At 45.7% G+C, this 18,555-nt stretch overlaps 1 protein-coding gene across 4 annotated transcripts in view; it reads right to left on the bottom strand.

Moving 5' to 3' along the window:
• Positions 1-18,555, bottom strand: part of foxp4 (forkhead box P4) — a 195,236-nt gene that overhangs the window by 114,953 nt on the left and 61,728 nt on the right. For all 4 annotated transcript variants that reach the window (XM_042324411.1, XM_042324412.1, XM_042324413.1 and 1 more), the window contains exon 2: positions 14,605-14,785. In XM_042324411.1, coding sequence (XP_042180345.1) covers positions 14,605-14,775 — 171 coding nt within the window. In that variant the 5' untranslated portion in view covers positions 14,776-14,785. The remainder of the gene's footprint in view (positions 1-14,604; positions 14,786-18,555) is intronic.

Below are 18,555 nucleotides of genomic sequence, written 5' to 3'. Positions count from 1 at the left end.
CTGAGGGGACACGCACACGGACGCACACAGACACACATACAAAGTCCTCCCTCTCTCCAGGGCTGGGGAAAAGGGACCTCATCACAGCATCCTCCTCTCCCTGGGATGAGGAGAAGAGAGTAAAGAGAGAGAGGCTGCATTCCTCCTCCCCTGTGCCTTCTCCCTGTTGACTTTCATCTGTCTTTAAGATGGCTCACACAAAGAGCCAAAGCAGGCAAGCTAATTAGCAACACTTAAAAAGGCCTCGGCAGCCATTGTGTGTGTGTGTGTGTGTGTGCACCCCCACGCCCTCCACTGTTTCCAGGGTAACTATGTTGAGAGTAGCGCTGTGAGTATTGCACTTTTTTTCTTTCCTCACTCTTCACTTTTTCTCGTTCTCTCTCTCTCTTTCTGTTGTAGTCTCTATTCTCTAAACCTGGAGTGGAACTGGGGGCAAGATTAAGGGAGAACAGAGGAGGAAGAAAGAGAGAGAAAGAGAGGAAGAAAGAGAGAGAAAGAGAGGCAGAAAGAGAGAGAAAGAGAGCGAGGTAGGGAGCGAGGGAGGGAGGGAGGGAGGGAGGGAGGGAGGGAGGGAGGGAGGGAGGGAGGGAGGGAGGGAGGGAGGGAGGGAGGGAGGGAGGGAGGGAGGGAGGGAGGAAAGAAAAGGAAAAAGAGTTCCCCCTGCTCCATGACTGGCCAGGCCCTTGGTGCTGTGGTGCATTGTGGGTCCAGAGCTATGGAAAGTGCACCAGAGATCCTCTATTGCTGGAAGTGTCTACACCGCCCCGACTAACGTTACGACAGTACAAGCACACGCACACACACACACACACACACACACACACCACACACCACACACCACACACCAATTAGTGTCAATTATGGCCACCGCTTCCTGACGTGGACAGTAGCCAATAGGAAATGAGCGCAACCAATGGTGATCACCCAACTGTCATTCCCTCCTCCCTTCTCGGCGTCCTCACTTTCTGTCGCTCCCTCTTTTTCCTTCCATTCTCTCCCTGACCCTGCTTTCTTGTACTTTCATTCACCCTGTCTCAGGTCTCAGCAGCGTATGTCTCATAGCCCTAACCCCAGAGGGAGCATTGAGCTCTGCTCACTCACCCATCCCACCACAAGGTAACTTCAGAAAGAGCCTCTATCATCACCATGGCAACGGCCTTTGAACCTTAGTGTGAGTGTCAACAATCAACTGCTTCTCGCCCTGAGCGAGGGTAAAACGCTTACTCAACAGCTTGTGTGTGTTTGTGTGTCGTATTTACCACCATGTGTGTACTTGCCTACCCAAACAAGTCCATGGCAACAAGGACTTCTACCCAAACAGGTCCATGGTAATAAGGCCTTCTCTTTCTCTATCCTCCCCTTTTTCTCTGTCTCTACATCACTCTCTGCTGGGCTTTTCTTTCTTCCCTGTGATCCTCTCAGAGTGTAAGTCATTCATCCATGGCTGAGTTCAAAAGTCTCCTGATCTGATCTGCCCTTTACTCTACAACTACCTAGACGGCCACTAGAGAGAGGGGGCTACCTAGACGGCCACTAGAGAGAGGGGGCTACCTAGACGGCCACTAGAGAGAGGGGGCTACCTAGACGGCCACTAGAGAGAGGGGGCTACCTAGACGGCCACTAGAGAGGGGGCTACCTAGAGGGCCACTAGAGAGAGGGGGCTACCTAGACGGCCACTAGAGAGAGGGGGCTACCTAGACGGCCACTAGAGAGAGGGGGCTACCTAGACGGCCACTAGAGAGAGGGGGCTACCTAGACGGCCACAGACGGCCACTAGAGAGAGGGGGCTACCTAGACGGCCACTAGAGAGAGGGGGCTGAATGGAGTCAGAAGTCAAATAAAGCCGTGACCACAGAGTTCCAGCTGCAAACCCAGAACAGTCGACCACTTTCTGCCATGCCGAGAAGGGATAGAGAAGATAATCAGCTTGGTGGATCTATGCTAAGCGAGAGAGGGAGGAACAAAGAGAAATAAAGGGAGGGAGGGAGGGAGAGCGAGAGAGGGAGAAAGTGAGTGAGTGAATGAATGAGAAAGAGAAAAAAGGATAGAGAGAAAAAGAAAAGAAAAAGAGAGAAAAATCACAATGGAATAAAAAACAAGAGGGTGAATGGGATCCTTGGGCTGCTCAGAGGCTCCATTGGAAAAAGCTGTAAATGCTGTTTATTATCCCCCATAAATATGACATCCCAGCATTCCACAATTAGGCCTCAATGTGTGAAAAAATCATAAAACAGGAATATGGATTATCAGAGCGAGGAAGGGAAAAAGACGGAGAGCAGGAGAGAGACACGTGGAAAGCATTCATCTCCATGCACGTTTCATCTGAGCAGGAGTGTGTGTGTGTGTGTGTGTGTGTGTGTGTGTGTGTAGGAGTGCATGTGTCTTTAATCCACATTGTCAGTATTACATGATCTTTAAAGAAACCCCCCACTCTGTGACGTTGTCTGTCTCATTTGAGGGCTCCCGAGTGGCACAGCAGTCTAAGGCACTGCATCTCAGTGCAAGAGGCGTCACTTCAGACCCTGGTTCTATTCCAGGCTGTATCACAACTGGCCGTGATTGAGAGTCCCATAAGGCGGCGCCCAGTGTCGTTAGGGTTTGGCCGGGGTAGAATTTGTTGTTAACTGACTTATCTAGTTAAATAAAGGTTAAATAAAAAACATAAACTTGTGGTTAACTGAATAAACCATGAGTGTGTGTGTTGGCTCTTCCCTAACCAGACCATATAGCAAGTGTATAAATATTTATTCCTAACCCCTAGGCTGTCTGACTGTTCCCTCTCCCCCAAACTCTCAGTTGCACACAACCCCATATCGTCATTGATGGAGGCTTCTAAGGCCCAATCCTCATTTGAGATAACGCACATTTTAGCATCAATATCCTATTGCATTCAATGCATGATTTGCTCTCAAGTCAAGGGGAGTGCTCAAGTCAGGTTTCTGAGTTAGGATTCTGCCCATAGTGGATAAAATATATACAGAAAGTGAAAGGTGAGGATGAAAGGAAGAAAGAAAAAAGAGAGAGGGAGGAGACAGACAGGGAGAGAAAGAGAGGGGCCCCTTTTAAGAATGCAACAGGAAGTGGGCACTATGGAGGTCCCTTTGTATCGTCGTGGTAACAGCAGTGGGTGTTCTGTGACACTAGGCAACGGTTCCCCCCTCCCCCCTCTCACCTAGACCCCTGTTCCCCCAACCTATGTGACCTCTGGTGACCTGTGGTGACCCCAGACACAAAGTGTGAGGGAAAGGTCAGAGCACGGGAATGCTTTTAGGAGATGACATCACTCCAACACAGACTGGCCCACAATTCACTGCCCAAAAACACACACAGTCACCTAAAAATACAAATAATTATGAAAACGTGAAAAGGATTAAAATAAAGTTCCAGCAGTACATGAGATGATCAGACTGAAACAACTGCTATCCTGAAATGTTTATAAAGTTAGCAGGCAGCCTGGGCCATTTTCTTCCAAGACCAAAAAGTAGGCCCAGAATGAAGCCTGACCTAAATGTAACGTGCTTTTGGGTTACAGCGGCCAAACCGTTGAGGCTAGAAACACAATTCAAACACAGGAATGCTTGGGAGGTCCATACGCACACAGTCACATACGCACACAGTCACATACGCACACAGTCACATACGCACACAGTCACATACGCACACAGTCACATACGCACACAGTCACATACGCACACAGTCACATACGCACACAGTCACATACGCACACAGTCACATACGCACACAGTCACATACGCACACAGTCACATACGCACACAGTCACATACGCACACAGTCACATACGCACACAGTCACATACGCACACAGTCACATACGCACACAGTCACATACGCACACAGTCACATACGCACACAGTCACATACGCACACAGTCACATACGCACACAGTCACATAGTCACACACAGTCACATACACACACAGTCACATACGCACACAGTCACATACGCACACAGTCACATACGCACACAGTCACATACGTCACACAGTCACATACGCACACAGTCACATACGCACACAGTCACATACGCACACAGTCACACATACGCACACAGTCACATACGCACACAGTCACATACGCACACAGTCACATACGCACACAGTCACATACGCACACAGTCACATACGCACACAGTCACATACACACACAGTCACATACACACACAGTCACATATACACACACATGTTCACACACACACACAGTCACATACACACAGTCACATACGCACACAGTCACATACACACACAGTCACATACACACACAGTCACATACACACACACGTTCACACCCAAGCACACACACAGTCACATTCACATACAGTCACATACACACACGTTCACACCCAAGCACACACACAGTCACATACGCACACAGTCACATACACACACGTTCACACCCAAGCACACATACAGTCACATACGCACACAGTCACATATGCACACAGTCACATACACACACACAGTCACATACACACACAGTCACATACACACACAGTCACATACACACACAGTCACATACACACACAGTCACATACACACACAGTCACATACACACACAGTCACATACGCACACAGTCACATTCACATACAGTCACATACACACACAGCCACATACGCACACAGTCACATACACACACACACACACACAGTAACTGGTGATATTGAGGTTTCTATGCTTTGTCAGAATCACCTCTGTCCAATCAGAGAAGAGATATTAGAACTGAGTTTAAACATATGCACACACACCCCTCCCTCCTCTACCCGGCACACTCTGTTCTAGCCAGCCCTCCTTCTCCATCCTCTGTGCCTCAGCCCTGTCCATCCATCCCTCTCTCCCTGACCTGGAAGTGAACCTGAAGAGAGGACACTAGTGTCACTGTGACCTCTAGTCAACTCCAGGACCTGACTCCATTGGCCCAATCACCTCCCATTAAAACCAGATCTCAGAATAGCACTATTCACACATACATACAGTACATACAGTACACCCTCACACATACATACAGTACATACAGTACACCCTCACACATACATACAGTACACACACACACACGCACACACACACACACACACACACACACACACACACACACACACACACACACACACACACACACACACACACACACACACACACACACACACACACACAGGATGTGGTAGATGGTAGATGGTTGATGGTAGATACTGTGGCTGTATGGTCAACTACAGTGGGGCAAAAAAGTATTTAGTCAGCCACCAATTGTGAAAGTTCTCCCACTTAAAAAGATGAGAGAGATCATGGGGGTGGAAACATCATGCTTTGGGGCTGTTTTTCTGCAAAGGGACCAGGACGACTGATCCGTGTAAAGGAAAGAATGAATGGGGCCATGTACCGTGAGATTTTGAGTGAAAACCTCCTTCCATCAGCAAGGGCATTGAAGATGAAACATGGCTGGGTCTTTCAGCACGTCTTTCAGGAGTGGCTTCGTAAGAAGCATTTCAATGTCCTGGAGTGGCCTAGCCAGTCTCCAGATCTCAACCCCATAGAAAATCTCCAAAACAGCTCCAAAACATCACTGCTCTAGAGGAGATCTGCATGAAGGAATGGGCCAAAATACCAGCAACAGTGTGTGAAAACCTTGTGAAGACTTACAGAAAACGTTTGACCTCTGTCATTGCCAACAAAGGGTATATAACAAAGTATTGAGATAAACTTTTGTTATTGACCAAATACGTATTTTCCACCATAATTTGCAAATAAATTCATAAAAAATCCTACAATGTGATTTTCTGGATTTTTTCTCATTTTGTCTGTCATAGTTGAAGTGTACCTATGATGAAAATTACAGGCCTCTCTCATCTTTTTAAATGGGAGAACTTGCACAATTGGTGGCTGACTAAATACTTTTTTGCCCCACTGTATATGGAGGAAGAAGGGGGGGAGGAGATAGATTTCCAAACTCAAAGCTTGTTCTGAAACAGTCATTGTTTCACCCAATGTTCCCCTAACTTCCCAGGGCACGAATGACCTAACTTCAATCTGTCTCTGACTCTCTGTCTCTGTGTGTGTGTGTGTGTGTGTGTGTGTGTGTGTGTGTGTGTGTGTGTGTGTGTGTGTGTGTGTGTGTGTGTGTGTGTGTGTGTGTGTGTGTGTGTGTACGTCAATTATGCTGACTGTGTTTTAGTCTGAAATGTGAGTCACTCTCTTTTTCCTTCCTTATTTTCGTTTACAGTTGAGTGGCACTCCAAGAGGAAATGGCACTTCAGTGGCAGTGAGCTTCACTTTTCTCTCCCTCGGTCCCCCCTTTCTCTCCCTCCCCCTCTCTTTCATTCTCTCTCTTTCTCTTTCACCCCCTGCACAGTGGGCTGGCAGAGACCCAGGCTTCTGCAGCAGGTGGAATGTCAGAGAGAAAAAGGGGGGAGATAGAGAGAATGAAATGAAGGGGGTAATATAAAAGAGAGGGAGGGATAGAGGTACTGGTGAACATTTAGTGATCAAGCCTACATTAAAAATACTAGACTAAGGGGAAAAAAATAAAGGAACGCGAGGGAGACACCTGGTTCTCGTCAGACACACACAAACACACACGCGCACACACACACACACCCATGCATGTGAATAAGCGCACACAGAGGGCTTTGAGTTTTGGGAGGGATTTGTCTGGTGATGTTTGTAACCTGTTATGCACAATTTAACATACAGTCCTGTGGAATCAACCTCCTCCCTCTCCCTCCCTCCTCTCACCCCTCAGAGAAAAAGGGAGCATCATGCTGTCTCTCGAGAGGTCGTCTGGTCAGGGGTAGAAAGTGATAGAGCAAGAAAGAGAGAGAGAAAGAAAGAATTTTAAGTGAAGAACACTTAATAGACTGAGAGAGAAAAAAACAACATGCAGGAATCCTGGCTTTGTGAGAGAGGCTGGGGGCTCCACTTGTGTTCACTCCTGGTTCTTCCTCTCATACGTGCTCTCTTTCTTTCTCTCTCCCACTTTTCTTTCTGGGTATGGGGTACAGCTTGAGTTGTTCCATCTCCCTCTGGTCTCGGGGTGGGGAGGCAGGACTTCCCCCCTCTCCTCTGTCCTCTCTTTTTTCTCTCTCCTGCTTTTCTTTCTGGGTATGGGGTACAGCTTGAGTTGTTCCATCTCCCTCTGGTCTCGGGGTGGGGAGGCAGGACTTCCCCCTCTCCTCTGTCCTCTCTTTCTTTCTCTCTCCCACTTTTCTTTCTGGGTATGGGGTACAGCTTGAGTTGTTCCATCTCCCTCTGGTCTCGGGGTGGGGAGGCAGGACTTCCCCCCTCTCCTCTGTCCTCTCTTTTTTCTCTCGTTCTGTTCTTTCTGGAGAGGCAGACAGGGCACATTCCTCAGGGAGGCCCAGGCGCCCTTTTCTGACACGTCTCAGAAATACACCCCTCCCTACATCCCCCCCCCCCTATCCCTCTATCCCACAGCCCTCCCCCCTCCACCCTTCCCCCGTCCATCTCTCTCACCCTCTTACCCACTCCCCTTATGTTACATCTACCTGCCTGTAGGGACTCTCTCGCTCTCTTTCTCACACACCCTACACTTTTACACTTTCACTCCTCTCACTACCTAGGGCTGGGCGGTATACAGTATTTCACAACACTGACTTTACAAAACATTAGCAACACCTTCCTAATATTGTGTTGTACCCCCTTTTGCCCTTAGAACAGACTTAATTTGTCGGGGCATGGGCTACAAGGTGCCGAAAGCGTTCCATAGGGATGCTGGTCCATGTTGACTCCAATGCTTCCCACAATTGAGTCAGGATGTCCTTTGGGTGGTGGACCATTCTGGATACACACAGGAAAATGTTGAGCGTCAAAAACCCAGCAACGTTGCAGTTCTTGACACACTGAAACCGGTGCGCCTACTACCATACTGCGTTCAAAGGCACTTCAATCTTTTGTCTTGCCAATTCACCCTCTGAATTGCACACATACACAATCCATGTCTCAATGCTTAAAAATCCTTCTTTCATCTGGATTTACTTGGTGAGTCTATGTCATGGAAAGAGCAGGTGTTCCTGATGTTTTGTACACTCAGTGTAGATACTGGTATTTATGGACCAGTTTGGGTTTTTACTGTACCTTTTATAACGGTATTTCAATGTTTGGTTTGTTAATGTGATACACTTCTGCCATTTGTAACATCCGTTTTTTTTCTCTCTCTCCGCTCTCTCTCTTTCTTCATGCCCCTTTCCACACAGACCACCTCCCCTGTCACTCAAAGAGCGCTGTTGTTGTTGCTCCACCATTTTCTATTTCACCTTTATTTAACCAGGGAGGCCAGTTGAGAACAAGTTCTCATTTACAACTGCGACCTGGCCAAGATAAAGCAAAGCAGTGTGACACAAACAACAACACAGAGTTACACATGGAATAAACAAATGTACAGTCAATAACACAATAGAACAGTCTATATACAGTGTGTGCAAATGAGGTAATATTAGGGAGATAAGGCAATAAATAGGCTGTAGTGGCGAAGTAATTAAAATTGAGAAATTAAACACCGGAGTGATAAATGCGCAGAAGATGAATGTGCAAGTAGAGATACTGGGGTGCAAAGGAGAAAACAATTATGGGGATGAGGTAGTTGGATTGGCTATTTACAGATGGGCTATGTACAGGTGCAATGATCGGCAAGCTGCTCTGACAGCTGATACTTAAAGTTAGTGAGGGATATATGAGCCTACAGCGTATGGGTGCTGCTATGGTGACCAGTGTGCTCAGATAAGGGGGGACTTTACCTAGCAGAGACTTGTAGATGATCAGGAGCCAGTGGATTTGGCGACGAATATGAAGTGAGGGCCAGCCAATGAGAGCATACAGGTCGCAGTGGTGAGTAGTAAATGGGGCTTTGGTGACAAAACGGATGGCACTGTGATAGCAAATTGGATGCAGTCTGAGTAGAGTGTTGGAGGCTATTTTGTAAATGACATTGCCAAAGTCAAGGATCGGTAGTATAGTCAGCTTTACGAGGGTATGTTTGGCAGCATGAGTGAAGGATGCTTTGTTGCGAAATAGGAAGCTGATTCTAGATTTAATTTTGGATTGGAGATGTTTGATGTGAGTCTGGAAGGAGAGTTTACAGTCTAACCAGACACCTAGTTATTTGTAGTTGTCCACATACTGTCCACAAGTCAGAACCGTCCAGAGTAGTGATGCAGGACGGGTGGGCAGATATGGGCAGCGATCGGTTGAAGACAATGCATTTAGTTCTACTTGCATTTAAGAGCAGTTGGAGGCCACGGAAGGAGAGTTGTATGGCATTGAAGCTCATCTGGAGGTTAGTTAACACAGTGTCTAAAGAAGGGCCAGAAGTATACAGAATGGTGTAGTCTGCGTAGTGGTGGATCAGAGAAACACCAGCAGCAAGAGCGACATCATTGATGTATACAGAGAAAAGAATCGGCCCAAAAATTGAACCCTGTGGCACCCCCATAGAGACTGCCAGAGGTCCGGAAAACAGGCCCTCCGATTTGACACACTGAACTCTGTCTGAACCAGGCAAGGCAGTCATTTGAGAAACCAAGGCTGTTGAGTCTGCCGACAAGAATGTGGTGATTGACAGAGTCGAAAGCGTTAGCCAGGTCGATGAATATGGCTGCATAGTATTGTCTTTTATCAGTGGCGGTTATGATATTGTTTAGGACGTTGAGCGTGGCTGAGGTGCACCCATGACCAGCTCGGAAACCAGATTGCATAGAGGAGAAGGTACGGTGGGATCTGGTCGGTGATCTGTTTGTTAACTTGGCATTTGAAGACCTTAGAAAGGCAGGGTAGGATAGATATGGCTCCGTAACAGTTTGGGTTTAGAGTGTCTCCCCTTTGAAGAGGGGGATGACCGTGGCAGCTTTCCAATCTTTGGGGGGGGATCTCAAACGATACGAAAGAGAGGTTGAACAGGCTCATAATAGGGGTTGCAACCATTTCGGCAGATCATTTTAGAAAGAGAGGGTCCAGATTGTCTAGCCTGGCTGATTTGAAGGGGTCCAGATTTTGCAACTCTTTCAGAACATCAGCTATCTGGATTTGGGTGAAGGAGAGATGGGGGAGATTTGGGCGGTTGCTGTGGGGGTGCAGGGCTGTTGCCTGGGGTAGGGGTAGCCAGGTAGAAAGCATGGTAAAAATGCCAGGTAAAAATGCTTACTGAAATTCTCAATTATTGTGGATTTATCGGTGGTGACAGTGATTCCTAGCCACAGTGCAGTGGGCAGTTGGGGGGCTCTTATTCTCTATGGACTTTACAGTCCCATAATTTTTTGGAGTTTGTGCTACAGGATGCCAGTTTCTGTTTGAAAGAGCTAGCCTTAGCTTTCCTAACTGCCTGAGTATATTGTTTCCTATATTCCCTGAAAAGTTGCATATCGCGGGGGCTATTCGATGCTAATGCAGTACGCCACAGGATGTTTTTGTGCTGGTCAAGGGCAGTCAGGTCTGGAGTGAACCAAGGGCTATATCTGTTCCTGGTTCTACATTTTTTGAATGGGGCATGCTTATTAAAGATGGTGAGGAAAGCACTTTTAAAGAATAACCAGGCATCCTCTACTGATGAAATGAGGTCAATATCCTTCCAGGATACACGGGACAGGTCGATTAGAAAGGCCTGCTCGCTGAAGTGTTTTAGAGAGCGTTTGACAGTGATGAGGGGTGTGGTTGTTTGACCGCAGACCCATTACGGACGCAGGCAATGAGGCAGTGATTGCTGAGATCCTGAAGACAGCAGAGGTGTATTTGGAGGGCAGGTTGGTTAGTATGATATCTATGAGGGTGCCCGTGTTTACGGATTTGGGGTTGTACCTGGTAGGTTCATTGATCATTTGTGTGAGTTTGAGGAGCTTAGATAGTAGGACGGCCGGAGTGTTAAGCATGTCCCAGTTTAGGTCACCTAACAGTACGAGCTCTGAAGATAGATGGGGGCAATCAATTCACATATGGTGTCCAGGGCACAGCTGGGGGCTGAAGGTGGTCTATAACAAGTGGCAACGGTGAGAAACTTGTTTCTGGAAAGGTAGATTTTTAAAAGTAGAAGCTCGAATTGTTTGGGCACAGACCTGGATAGTATGACAGAACTCTGCAGGCTATCTCTGCAGTAGATTGCAACTCCACCCCCTTTAGCAGTTCTATCTTGTCGGGAAATGTTATAGTTAGGGGATGGAAATGTCAGGATTTTTGGTGGCCTTCCTAAACCAGGATTCCTACACGGCTAGTACATCCAGGTTGGCACAGTGTGCTAAAGCTGTGAATAAAACAAACTTAGGGAGGAGGCTTCTAATGTTAACATGCATGAAACCAAGGCTTTTACGGTTACAGAAGTCAACAAATGAGAGCGCCTGGGGAATGGGAGTGGAGCTAGGCGCTGCAGGACCTGGGTTAACCTCTACATCACCAGAAGAACAGAGGAGGAGTAGGATAAGGGTTTGGCTAAAGGCTATGAGAAATGGTTGTCTAGTGCATTCGGAACAGAGAGTAAAAGGAGCAGGTTTCTGGGCACGGAAGAATAGATTCAAGGCAAAATGTACAGACTAGGGTTTGGTAGGATGTTAATACAGTGGAGGTAAACCTAGGCATTGAGTGACGATGAGAGAGGTTTTGTCTCTAGAGACACCATTTAAACCAGGTGAGGTCACTGCATGTGTGGGAGGTGTTTGTGCAACAGTATCTTCTAAATCAAAGAGGAATAGGCGATGCATGAATATGTTAGCTACATGAAGTAGCTAAGAGAAAACATTTAATGTAGTCAAAGATTATAGGGTACCCTAGGAAACACTGACCAACACTTTGGTTCCTAGCCTGTCACAATAACTCCTCCCTGGCTTTCTGAGTTCGTTGTCATGTCAAACACTGTATTCAAAGTGCCCACTATTATAATCTAACTATAGAATTTGAATAATCATTATATTTCCATGATTTCAACAGTTCACACAAGTCGCAAGTCAAATAGTAATTGCAATATTTGGTTAAAAAGACGGCATATTTTTTGCCTATATTGTGCAGTCCTAAATTGCAGTCTGAAAATGATCAAATTAGTGCATGAAATGCATTTTATTTTTGAAAATGCTGAAAATAATTTTGGGTTTAAGTTTAATTGAACAGTACAAAACAATCAGAATAGAGAAAGACACATTGAAATGTACAGTGTATGTGTTGCCATCATAGGGTCATGAATAACTCATCAAGCAAAATGAAAGCACACTTTTATAATTGAAAAACAAAACACCATCAAATACCATCATTTAATACCATCACATAATATCCAAAAATTGGGATATTATATTTTGGCCATATGGTCCAGCCCTATCAATACCCTTCCCTCACTTTACCCTGCGACCTGCTGCTCTGACCAAAAAGAGAGAGAGAGAGAGAAAGAGAGAGAGAGAGAGAGAGAGAGAGAGAGAGAGAGAGAGAGAGATAGAGGCCGTGGAGGGGTTTGACGGCTGGAGATGGCTGTGATTTTTCCCAGGCTCCCAAGGGGCCCGGGGAGAGACGGCATTGTATTCTGACAACGCCACCTGTGAAGAGCACTGTGTGTGTGTGTCTCATGATTTTACATGTGGAATATCACACAATTTCACATGTGTAGTTTCATGTTATCAAATTAACTTCATATAACATAACATGATCACATGAAAACACACACACTTCACATGTGATCACGTGAAATGCATGTGTTTTTTCTGTAAGGGGTGTGTTTGCATGTGCGTGCGTGTGTGTGTGTGTGTGTAAAGAGGCTCAGTGGTTCCTCTGTTTCAGTGCGTCTAAACAGGGTGTTTAACCACCTACACTGCTCTGTACTTCAGGCGGATGAGGAGAATAGAGGAGGTTAGGAGAAAAAGGGAGAGAGAGAGAGAAAGGGGGAGAACACGGGTATTTAAGGTATAGCTGTGATATCAAAGGACCATGCAATGCTTACTGGCACGGAACTCAGATCTGGGCTGGAGAAGGGGGAGTGGGGGGTATTGAGTGGTGATGACAGGAGAACACAAATACACAGATCACTGTTCTACTCTTCATGGAGCGAAAGAGAAGGAGGGAGAGAGACAGACAGATGTAAATATCTCCATTCCATCATGGTATGATAAATTAGATACACAGTAGAGATTCTGACTAGACCGACTGTAACTCCAGGAACTAGAGGAAAGGTTGAGATTCTCTTCCGTCAAGCAGAGAGGGCGCGAGAGAGGAAGAGAGGGAGAGGAAGAGAGGGAAAGAGAGAGAGAGGGAGAGAGGAAGAGAGGGAAAGAGAGAGAGAGAGGGGGAGAGGAAGAGAGGGAAAGAGAGAGAGAGAGGGAGAGAGGAAGAGAGGGAAAGAGAGCGACAGAGAGGAAGAGAGGGGAGAGAGGGAATGAGAGGAAGAGAGGAAAGAGAGAGACAGAGGGAATGAGAGAGGAAGAGAGGGAAAGAGAGAGACAGAGAGAGAGAGTGAGAGAAGAAGAGAGGGAAGGAGAGAGAGAGGGAATGAGAGAGGAAGAGAGGAAAGAGAGAGACAGAGAGTGAGAGAGGAAGAGAGGGAAAGATAGAAAGCGAGAGGGTGGTATGTTTGAGGTTGGTAAGGCATATAAGGGAGGAAATAACCACTGCATACACACACAGACGCACACCCAGACACACAGGTGCAACAACACAGAAAAAAAAGAGACGGGGCCACAGAATAAAGAGCTACTTGTGTGAGGTACGGGTGAGAGTTTGTATCCAGTGCTGGAGGTTTCAGAGGAAACAGAGGGAGGATGCAGTCAGAAAACCAGGGAGGAGGGAGAAAGAGAAAAGATAAGAGTGGAGAAGTAGAAGTTCTCTTCATTTACATAATCCACCCTCATTATAACCACTATAGTTACTCTGCTGCTCTTTTCATATAGGGGCCTCAGCTCAAATAATGTTATCCTGTTTACAGGCCTATCTACAGTATGTGCGTGTGTGCGTGTGTGTGATGTCACTAGTCTGGCAGTATAGAGAGTCAGGGAGGAGGAATTTGGGGATCTGGGATAACGGGAAACTAATGTGGATTTTCAGCCAAGGAACTCCAGGAAGCACGGAAATTCTATCTGATACAGTGGCTAGGGGAGGGGAAACACTGACGCACCAGGGGGAACTAAAACAGCGCGACACCAACCACATCACGCTATTGTGTCACCAACCTTGAAATAAAACACACACATACACAAGCTTGTCCACACAAACACACACCAATAAATACAGTGTTTTTCAGTTTTCAAATGCAAACACACACACACACACACACACACACAGACAGACACACACACACCTTAATGAAATAAGTCGTTTCTCCAGTGGAGAGAGTGAAAATGAAGTGAAGATGATGCAATTTGTCACATAGTTAAAAGCTTCCAGGGATCTGACTGCAATAAGATGGACATACTTTTTATTTGCCATCTATATGTCAGCACGTCTTCTCAACATATTGGGAGAATCAGAATTACATAATGTAAACGACTCTACATAGTGCTTCTAAACAATAATAATATATGTTGCACATCTGTTGGGTGTTAGACAACTACTCAAACACACACAGGCGCACAAGCACAAACAACTGAGCATGAAGTGCACACACACACACACACACACACACACACCTGTTGCTGCTGGAGGTGCAGTAGGTCCACTGGGCTGATCTCCCCATTGTTGTCTCCGTTGGACCCGCCTTCTCTCCCTCCCCCGCCATCCAATTGGCTGCTGAGGTTGCTGACTCCGTTCTGATTGGAGGTCGTAGTTCGAATGGTCTCAGAGGCTGATTCCACCATCATCACGTGGCACCTGGGAGCGAGGGAGGAGAAAGAAAGAAAGACAAACAGAGATTAGGTGACGGTGAACGAATGCAGCCATGGGTCAACGAACAACAGAGAGAGAGAGAGAGAGAGAGAGAGAGAGAGAGAGAGAGAGAGAGAGAGAGAGAGAGAGAGAGAGAGAGAAGAAAGAAAGAAAGAAAGAAAGAAAGAAAGAAAGAAAGAAAGAAAGAAAGAAAGAAAGAAAGAAAGAAAGAAAGAAAGAAAGAAAGAAAAGTCGATAGAGAGAGAGAGAGAGGACACAGTGTTGCTCATACACAGATTTGACTGTAGGGCCAGGGGTGAGGGAATGGGGGTGAGTGAGAAGGTCATATATGTGTGAAGAGGGACCAAAGGTAAGGGGGGAGGAGAGGGCTTAAGAGGACAAGGGAGGAGGGAAGGAAGAGGGCAGCCTGAGGTTTGGCCTGTAGGACTAATGTCAGGGAGGGGCTGCAGGGAAGGGAGATGCTTCAGTGTGATTTGAGGTTGTCAGCTGATGTTGCGGTGAACCAATACAGTTTGTCCTTTACACCACATACTCATGACTAAGCAACACATACACAGCCTTTTGTTTTCCCACATATATTCTATTAGCAGCACCCCCAGCGATCTCACCTGCTTTTGTCTTGGAGAAAAATAAAACATTCATTCTCTCCGAAGGCAGGTGGAACACACATACAGACACACAGGGTTTCTCACACAACGGGCGGAATGCCTCCATATGGAATGTTGTGCCCCCCTGGCAGAAGCAAACACAGAGAAAGTTTATTTCTAAAACTGGTTGCAGAAATCAGAGATTGGGCTCATCATTAACAGTTCACAGGCCCAGCTCATCTGAAGATTGTTGTGTTTTCCAAACGTCTCTCTTGTTCCTTCACTTTCTCTCTGTTTCTGTCTCTCCTTCCCACTCTCCCACGCTCACGCTTTCTCTTAACGATGGCAAATGCATCCCCGCTCCCTGTGTTAGCGAGCTTTGTATTTTCAAAAACAACAACAAACTCAGGAGGGGCGCGTTTTGTTGTGTTTGTCGAAGGAGAGCGTTCTAATTAGCGGGATCCTAAGAACACGCATCAAACATCCTCCCCTCAAAGACAACTCTACTCTGCGCACACACACACACACACACACACACACACACACACACACACACACACACACGCACACACGCACAGCATCTCTGGTTATTGTCAAAAGTTGTGCTTTTTGACAGACGGCTATTGGAGTTGCGTGGCTCTTTAAGCCTTGTCTCTATCCTCAATTAAATTCAAGGGGCTTTATTGGCATGGGAAACATATGTTAACATTGCCAAAGCAATTGAAATAGATAATAAACAAAAATGAAATAAACATTAAAAAATGAACAGTAAACATAATACTCACAAAAATTTCCAAAATAATAAAGACATTTCAAATGTCATATTATGTCTATATACAGTGTTGTAATGATGTGCAAATAGTTAAAGTACAAAAGGGAAAATAAATAAACAGAAATATGGGTTGTATTTACAATGGTGTTTGTTCTTCACTGGTTGCCTTTTTCTTGTGGCAACAGGTCACATCTTGCTGCTGTGATTGCACACTGTGGCACTTCACCCAATAGATATGGGAGTTTATCAAAATAGGTATTTGTTTTTAAATTATTTGTGGATCTGTGTAATCTGAGAGAAATATGTGTCTCTAATACGGTCATACATTTGGCAGGAGGGTAGGAGGTGCAGCTCAGTTTCCACCTCATTTTGTGGGCAGTGAGCACATAACCTGTCTTCTCTTGAGAGCCAGGTCTGCCTATGGCGGCCTTTCTCAATAGCAAGGCTATGCTCACTGATTCTGTACATAGTCAAAGCTTTCCTTAATTTTGGGTCAGTCACAGTTGTCAGCTATTCTTCCACTGTGTACTCTGTGTAGGGCCAAATAGCCTTCTAGTTTGCTCTGTTTTTTTGTTAATTCTTTCCAATGTGTCAAGTAATTATCTTTTTGTTTTCGCATGATTTGGTTGGGTCTAATTGTGTTGCTGTCCTAGGGTTCTGTGGGGTGTGTTTGTGTTTGTGAACGGGACCAGCTTGCTTAGGGGACTCTTCTCCAGGTTAATTTATCTGTAGGTGATGGCTTTGTTATGGAAGGTTTGGGAATCGCTTCCTTTTAGGTGGTTGTAGAATTGAACAGCTCTTTTCTGGATTTTGTTAATTAGCGTGTATCGGCCTAATTTTGCTCTGTATGCATTATTTGGTGTTTTAAGTTGTTAGATGTTAGATGTTTGTCCAATTTTGTGAATTCTTGGTTGGTGAGTGGACCCCTGACCTCACAACCATGAAAGGATTTTTATTCATCCTAATTGGTATGTCGAATTTTATGTTCATTTTGATGGCATAGAAGGCTTGTCTTACCTTGTCTCTCAGATCGTGGAAGTTACCTGTGGCGCTGATGTTTAGGCCAAGATATGTATAGGTTTTTGTGTGCTCTAGGGCAACGGTGTCTAGATGGAATGTGTATTTGTAGTCCTGGCAACTGGACCTTTTTTGGAACACTATTATTTTTGTCTTACTGAGATTTACTGTCAGGGCCCAGGTCTGACAGAATCTGTGCAGAAGATCTAGATGCTGCTGTAGGCCCTCCTTGGTTGGGGACAGAAGCACCAGATCATCAGCAATCAGTAGACTATTGTCAAAAGTTTGGACACACCTACTCATTCCAGGGTTTTCTTTATTTTTACTATTTTTTTTACATTGTAGAATAATAATGAAGACATCAAAACTATGAAATAACAGACATGGAATCATGTAGTAACCAAAAAAGTGTTAAACAAATCAAAATATATTTTATATTTGAGATTCTTCAAAGTAGTCACCCTTTGCATTGATGACAGCTTTTGAGTCAACGAGGGGCACAATCTCTGGCTTTTGTGTGTCCTCAGTGGATGTGTGGGGGTTGTCAGGAGAGCTATCAGGGGACCTGACAGGGGGGTAGGATTATTGTCTTTTATTTTTTGGCTTCAGAAGTAGGTTTAGACTGAACATTACTCACTCAGTGTTGTGTTGGGTGGTATTTCCAGGTTCCGCTGTGTTTGTTCTGCAGGTTTTGGTATGTTATAAGTTTTGTTTTTGATAGTCCTTGGTAGTAATAGTCCATTCAAGTAATTTTGTCCAAAATCAAGGTTTTAGGTCTGGAATTTTGATTTGGATTGAAGGTTTTGATGTTAAGGTTAGTATCCTGTATAAGTCCTTGTGAAAAAATTCAAGTTTAAGAACTCAATACCTCTCTCTCACTCTCTCTCTCTCTCTCTCTCTCTCTGTGACGTGAAGACAGTTATGTGTGGCCAGTAGTCTACCTCCCTCCCTCCAGAACAGGTATAGTAGCTGATCCTATGCTGTGCTGAGTGCATTAGAAGGTCTTTAAGGGTCTTCAGGCACAGATTGAGTTTCCTCCAGACTGTACAGCTCATTGACTTCATCCCACAGCAGACGCTTCATACGCCTCTCTAACCATGAATCACTGTCTACTAGCTATCACTGCCTCTCTCTCTACCGCATACCTCCAGGAGTGGAAGAGATAGAGAGAAAGAGAGAGAGAGTTTACAGAGAGAGTATGGAGGTGAACGAGGGTTGAAGGAGGGACCTGTCACTTTTATACAGGTAGACACACGCGTACGCATGAACAATCACACACACACACAGGGCTGTGTGGTGCTCTAATGGGTGTGTACTATGTCATATCCTGTAATGGGTGTATATAGCTATAGTAATAGGAGGTCAGAGGAGAGGCACAG

This window comes from Oncorhynchus tshawytscha, linkage group LG07, assembly GCF_018296145.1.
Source record: "Oncorhynchus tshawytscha isolate Ot180627B linkage group LG07, Otsh_v2.0, whole genome shotgun sequence".
NCBI lineage: Eukaryota > Metazoa > Chordata > Actinopteri > Salmoniformes > Salmonidae > Oncorhynchus > Oncorhynchus tshawytscha.
Note: the sequence above shows the minus strand (reverse complement) of the source record. Positions and strands in the feature narration are given on the sequence as shown.